We start from the raw sequence: 7,199 nt of genomic DNA on the forward strand, positions 1-7,199 counted from the left end.
GAGCTCAAAGAAGAAAATAAGTTTCACTGTGGCGGTCATGGCTCTGTACCAACAGTACAAAAAAGCACTGATGGCAGTAATGAAGTGAGGCAGAACTAACTGACAGTAACATACGAGTTTTGTTCTGTACAACCCCATAGTAAATGTGAGGTCAGTCCCGAGATTTCAGAGAATGCAGTGATAACATTTTGCCAGACAAAGGAGGTCATTTTACTAAACAGATCTAAATGTCTTGCAGTTTGAAGACCTTTGAATGCCTGCTCATGTCAAGATGGGTGTTGTTCCAAAGATAAAATTTTTTTCCACGATTGAAAATGAGGGCAGTTTAAGTTTATTTCTCCTGGCTGCTGCCTCGGGTTGATTACTGGGAAATAAAATCCTGGTATTTCCTGTTGATTTTTGCCAAAATCTACAATCTGGATAAATGTCAAATCATTATTTAACGATCAAGTTTAACGGCTGTTGCTCCTGAGTGAAAGTTTAAGAAACCAGATGATAAATTGTGGTTTTAAACTGGCAATATGTTGTTTTTAGCGGCCACTATCAGTGCGGTTTTAACATTGAAACCACGTGTGTGCTCATACACGTGCTTCAACCATAGGCTCGAACTCATGAGTAAGCATCATCCAAAACACAACCGCTTTCATACAGAGATCCCACTATAAACGCAGACGCTGGCTGTGGCTTTTCACTCAGACATGTTCAGGTTCTGTTACTTCAACGTTCCCGTCTCAGAGGCAGATCAACACCGGCACTGTAACGTTACTTCATTCAGTGCATCTGCATATCAGCACAATCCTCCCGTAAAAAGGCAGAGTGACAGCGGCTATAGAACAGACAGGGAGAACAGACAGAGCTGGAAACTCAGGTAAACTCCCACTGCAACGTTACAGTAATAGTTTTATCAGCTGCAGGTTGAACTAATCCATGCTCATTACATGATCATGGTACATTTACTGCATTTAGCCGACGTACTACATTGTTAGCTCGTATGCTGCTTTCAGTAACTTTAACCATCTTTCCTATCTGTGAATCTTTCACCGGATGCTCAGCAATGTCAGCACAGCTAAATGTACTGGATGATAATGAAACGGTTAGTGAGCTGGACTGAATATTATAATCAGATTGATAATGAGAACAGTTAGACTGCAGTAAGCAACTTTACTGCAGTGTCAGTGCATGGCCCTTCCTCTGGGTTGTATATTATGGGGGTTGCTTTAGTTACAGCGACGGAGAGGTGGAGAAGCTGTGTACCTGAGTATCGGTAAAACCACAATAACCCTAAACTGAACGTTACCAAGCAAACAGCGGCAGGTCCGAGCTACTGTAGCGTTAGCTGGCTGCTCCTGGATGCATCACTATAGGCTAACGTTAGCAAACAAATCGCTCCACATTTGCTTTTTGCCTTGATCCTTTCTTGCAGGCTAAATCAACAGTGGTACACAGGATAGTAATAGGGGTCGCGTTAGTTGGTGAAGTAATGTGGAAAGCGATATAACTTTGCACCGGATAACATTAGCAACTGCTCGGTGTTAGCCAGCGAGCTAACGTGACTTTCTCTGTGTTTCTCCAGCTTTACTAATGCTCACTTTGTTCTTACTCAACATCATCTGAACCTGTTTGGTCTGATGGGCTTCAGCACATAAACCTTTATTGTTGTTTTGGATCCTTACGTGGAGCCTGTGTTTTGCTGTGAGCCGGTTGTTTTATGGTGTTAGTGGACTGCATGTAGTGAGCTGCCGTGTTGTTGCTGTAGTCAGAGAGAGGCTCGGGAGCGCGCGACCATCGTCAACCGCGGTCGCGGGGGGCTGGAGCCAATCCCAGCCGACAGCGGGCGAAAGGCGGGGAGGAATGATGGGAGGAAGTGGAGCACCCGGAGAGAACCCACGCAGATAAGGGGAGAACATGCAAACTCCAGGGCAAGAGGAGGGCCTTTTTCTTAGTCTTCCACAACCAACTTGGAAAACACTGCAGCCAATTCTATGTGGTATAGTGTACCACACTCCTGGTCCATATTCTGAATTTCTATCTGAATTTGCAGAATTTTTGTCAAGTTTAGTCCTTAAAACGGACAAAGTTATTATTGAAGGTGATTTTAATATTCATGTGGATGTTGAGAATGACAGCCTTAGAACTGTGGCTCAATTGGCTTCTCTCAGAGTGTTCAAAAACTGATTCACTGTTTCAACCACACCCTCCACCTCGTTCTGGTATATGCAGTGGTGGAAAATAACTAAGGACAAATACTTCTTTACTGTACCTAAGTAGTTTTTTTCAGAAACTGCACTTTACTTCAGTATTTTTAGTTGTTATGCACGAGAACTCATTACATTGTGTTACGGCCGCAACTGGCTGCCTTAAAGTAATTGTGTTCCTGCTTCTGGCTGTCATGCAAATCCCAGCTGTGTGAGTCCCTGTCGAGGATTGGTTCCTCTGGAGCTGGGGACCGCCTACTTCCTGGTTGCTGTTCTCTGGCGTCTGTGATTGGTGTGGCTGTGACTCGACCGACCCTGCCTGCCAGGACTCTCCAATCAACACCAGCTGGACTACAAATAGGTTGTGTGTCCACAGTTCGGGGCGTCAGAGCCAATGATCAGTTCGCCTTGCTGTTGGTTGCGTACCTCTGTTAGGTAGTGAATATCTAGAGTGTTTGTATTTCCTGTTTCTGTCTGTTGCCTAAGTGGTTTCAGTCAGTTCGACCCTTTGTAAATCACATAGTGTGATAGTGCACCAAGTGTTGGACGCTCTTTTGTTTGAGCATTGCTTGTTTGTTTACTTTGCATTATTGTAAAGCATATAGGTGCTGACCTCCTTTTGTTCTTTAGTGTTTTTTGAGCAGAGTAACTGTAACTGGACAAGACCCTCTTTTGTTTCTCCTTTTTGTTGTCAGCACCTATATAGCCTCTTTTTGTTTTGTTTTTCTTGAGTCAACTCCTTTAATTAAACCTTGGCTTGGCGCAAATCAATTTCAGCCAGCTGATGCAACACCGGCATTCACAGTGATAGTCCAGAGCAGAGCTGGACGGTCCCCCCTCACTTTCCTGTCAAAGGTGAACGCAAATGTTTACAACTTTGATGAGAGGATGAAGAGGGATTATCCTTTTAGGCAAGAGAAGAGAAAAACTAAATGAGAGTGAAGCGTGGGAACAGCAGTCAGGTAAACGTGTCCTCTTCTCTTAAATTCACACTTAGCCTAATGTGCAGCTGCAGTGAATCTGTCTGTCCTGCTGAACAGCTGAGCAGCGCAGCTCTTGTCTGTTGTGTCTTGGTTGCTTGCCAGACTGACTGAACAATGTTGAGTGAAATACAACTATTTATTATGTTTAACGCAGTGCAGGCCACGGTGTTTATAAACTGTAGCTCAGAAAGATGACCGCGTTGCACGTGGTAATGAGTTCATATGCGAGTGCAAGAAATTAAACTCACGCATTCAAACAAGAAACATCTGTGCAGACTACTCCAGACAAGATGTGATAGCACTCATACATCATTTTAAAACAAGACAGTGAAGTTTAGTTACAACTCTGGACTAATGCAAAATGGGAAGCAGTGGATTCACATTGACTATTAAAATGTTTGTTAGCTGGACAGACTGGGCAAAATACTAAATGCCCATCTCAGAAAATAAGAAGCATCACATATTCAGCCCAGTCATTTTATAAATAGTATTTTATATTTGAAAATGTATTGAAGGAAACCTGGAGGAGCCAGTTTGAATGGGCCTGATGCATAAATTGTGGTGTCAGGTGTGACTGTGCAGCTCTGTTTTGCACTGTGAATCCACAGAATCCCTTTTTATCTGACCACTGTTTGATAACTTTTGAGATCCTATTGCTGGACTACACACCATTAAGTAAAAGTTTCTACACTAGATGTCTGTCTGATAGTGCTGTAGCTAAATTTAAGGAAGTGATTTCATCAGCTTTTTTATTCAATGCCATGTCCCAGGTTAGCGGAGGACTTGTGCTAATTTCAGTCCCTCCCAAGTCGATCATCTTGTTGATAGTGCTGCAGGCTCGCTACGATTGACACTGGACTCTGTAGCCCCTCTAAAAAAGAAAATAATAAAACAAAGACGGTTAGCTCCATGGTATAATACTGAAACCTGCCAATTAAAGCAAATATCGCGGAAACTTTTGGCGTTCCACCAAACTGGAAAATTCTCGTTTAATTTGGCAAGATAGTCTTAAAACTTATAGGAAGGCCCTCCGTAATGCCAGAGCAGCGTACTACTCGTCATTAATAGAGGAAAATAGGAACAACCCCAGGTTTCTTTTCAGCACTGTAGCCAGGCTGACAGAGAGTCACAGCTCTATTGAGCCAAGTATTCCCATAGCTCTCAGTAGTTACAACTTCATGAGCTTCTTTAATGATAAAATTCTAGCTATTAGAGACAAAATTCACCAAGACCTGCCCTCAACTGGCACCGACTTATCTCTTAACTCAGGAACCTTAGAAACAGCTGTAAAACCAGATATATGTTTAGACTGTTTTGCTTCACTCAATCTTTACCAACTAACTTCAATAATTTCTTCATCTAAACCATCAACCTGCCTCTTAGACCCCATCCCGACTAGGCTGCTTAAAAGTTTTAACCTTAGTCAGTACTTCTTCTTCAATCTGTTGTGTTTTTAATTTGTATTTTATGTAATTGCTAAAATTGTATGTATTTCTAATGTACTGTATTTATTTCAGCCCTATTTCTTTTTCAGGCCGCCATTGTAAATAAGAACTTTTTCTTAATGACTTGCCTGTAAAAATAAAGAATAAAAAAAGAAAAGAGAAAAAAAATCACCAGGCTGTGCAACGATGTCACTCGGATTGAAAGACGGGGGGGGGGGCTTAGCCCCCAGGGTATGCGTAACTTTCGCTTGCAAAATATTGTCTCAAGAGAACAAGATGTGTTCTGTTTTATAGAAATCATAGCTTATTGCTTATATGCAATTTTAAAGCTGCTAAGTTCATTGTTTTGCTCTGCATTTTGTTGTATTTTGTTGTAAGTATTATTTGTTCTTGAAGAGTACTTAGGTAGCTCATCACGTGACATGGTTAAGCAACATCTGAGTAAATAACTTTTACAAATGCAGCTACAAGAATAATACTTTCCACTTATATCTTAACATGTTTGATTTAAAAGAGAACATACTCTGTTTTTTTAACGCATTAATGTTTTGTCTTGCCATTTTGGCGATAAGCAGTGCTCAACGTCTGATTTTACATAGAACTACCAGTTTTCTCCCAATAAGTTAATATACAGCCTGTTACAATATACATTTCAATGTTTAATGCTGTAAATAAACATGTAAAAAAAAATAAAACTTTCAATAAATATGCGTAAATAAATCCAAATTTTTAACCCTAACCCTGGGTCATCAGTGTGCATGGGTAGGCGTAGCGTGAATGTGTGCAGTGGAGCCCCAGCTTAACTTCACATGATTCGACTATAGGCCGGACTTGACGATTCTGATTCAACTACGTAAATCCTTAGTCAGGGACAGCCCTACTTTTTTATGTTTGTTTTTTTAATTTGGTTGTGTAAATATAGTAACCAAATAAATCTCCCTCACCCCAGAGCTCAGGTCAGAACTACACTTTCTTCTTTAAGCTCAAGAAGTACAATTCCAACAAGAAATAAAGTCATAGCTAGAAAATACTTACTGATGAAGGCATGGTCATTAGAGAGGTAGGGGAGGACGATGGGATCACTGAGCAAAGTGGGGGTGTGGTGTGGGGTGATGGTGGTTGGAGCCATACTGGTGAACGGGACGTCCTGGCTCGTGGGCTGCTCTGCTGTAGATGCTCTGTGGGCGGTGCTGGGCTCACTGAGCTGCTTAGATTTGGGTGTAGAGATGTCCTGGGATGGTGGAGCTGAGGTAAAGAACGGAAGGTTCATCCAGTTTTTACATCAGCAGGGATAGTGCTTAATATACGGGTATATTTATTTGTAATATACGGGATCTATCAAGTACCTGGCGGCCTGGACTCTGTTCTCTGTTCACTGATGATGGCAGAGAGGATGTCGATCTCCTCATCCAGTTCAGGATAAGTGCTCATCTTACCTGGAGGGACACAAAACCAGAATCTGTCACAGCCTTTAACAAAACACTGCATCATTATTCCAACCCTCAAAAGAGATGAAACGGTACAAGGCTCAGAGCAGTAAGAAGATTATCACAGCTGATGTTGCCATGTATATTTTCAGGGTGTTGGCGGGGTCTTAAAAAGTCTTAAAAAGTAATAAATCAATTTAGCGAAAATTAAGGCCAAGTATTAAAAAGTCGTAATCGCCAAGGTAATACATTTTGAATTTTGATATTTTTTTCAATGTGAAAATCCTGTTTGTCCAAAAGTTTATTTGCTAACAGTGTAGGTGAAGGTATTTATTTATAATACATAGCCAAAAATACTAGACAGGCAGTGCGTAGGTGATTGGTTTCTGTGATGTGCAGGGATCTACCTTGCGCCTATTTCAGTCTTCAAGTTCACACCCCAAAAATTAGATCCGTGCAAACCGGAAAATGATTTACGAATACAACCAACCGTAATCTCCCACCCCGCCGGACCCGCAATGCTAATTGTCCAAAACATAGTCCGAGTGGTGACCAATAGGGGGATTAACCCGGTTGGCCGATCGCTCTGTGGCCACTTGAACAGCACCGTTCCTAAAAAACAAGAGCGAGATGCGCCACCAGCAGCTGAATCAGTAAGACAGAAGACACCAGGGAAAATTCAAAAAATGTTTGATGTGCTGCAACAAACTTTATAAATGTTGAACTCAATGTTCTGCATAAACGGTTATGATTACTGAGGAGTTAGTAGCCTGACCAAAATCAAGGTTGGAGACTATCATGTAGCCTAGAGCATTTTTCTTGCACAAAGTTAATGAATAAAAAACAACCCCAATGTGGTAGCTTGTTCCACCATCGTGGGGTCACAGATGAGAACAGGGACGGGGATTGCTTTGTGTGGGATGGCAGAGCCCGGTGGCGTTCGTTGGAAGAGCGAAGTGGCCAAAAGGAACGTAAGCTTGTATTATGGAGTTTAGGTAAATGGGTGCAGACCCAGTAGTCACTCTGTATGCAGCATTAGTGACTTGAATTTGATTCCGGAGGCCACGGGGAGCCAGTGGAGGTCACTGAGTAATGGAGCGACATGAGTCCTTTTGGTATAATTGGTAAAGTACCCCTTTATGGTCAGAG

General features: G+C 42.0%; 1 protein-coding gene across 1 annotated transcript in view; it reads right to left on the reverse strand.

Moving 5' to 3' along the window:
- LOC123959768 overlaps positions 1 to 6,061 on the reverse strand; it is a 28,454-nt gene extending 22,393 nt beyond the window's left edge. The window contains exons 1-2 of the mRNA XM_046034035.1: positions 5,970 to 6,061; positions 5,659 to 5,868 (exon numbers count right to left, since the gene is read on the reverse strand). Coding sequence (XP_045889991.1) covers positions 5,659 to 5,868; positions 5,970 to 6,054 — 295 coding nt within the window. The 5' untranslated portion in view covers positions 6,055 to 6,061. The remainder of the gene's footprint in view (positions 1 to 5,658; positions 5,869 to 5,969) is intronic.
- Positions 6,062 to 7,199: the final 1,138 nt, after the last annotated feature.

The sequence above is a fragment of the Micropterus dolomieu genome, linkage group LG21, assembly GCF_021292245.1.
Source record: "Micropterus dolomieu isolate WLL.071019.BEF.003 ecotype Adirondacks linkage group LG21, ASM2129224v1, whole genome shotgun sequence".
In the NCBI taxonomy this organism is placed as follows: domain Eukaryota; kingdom Metazoa; phylum Chordata; class Actinopteri; order Centrarchiformes; family Centrarchidae; genus Micropterus; species Micropterus dolomieu.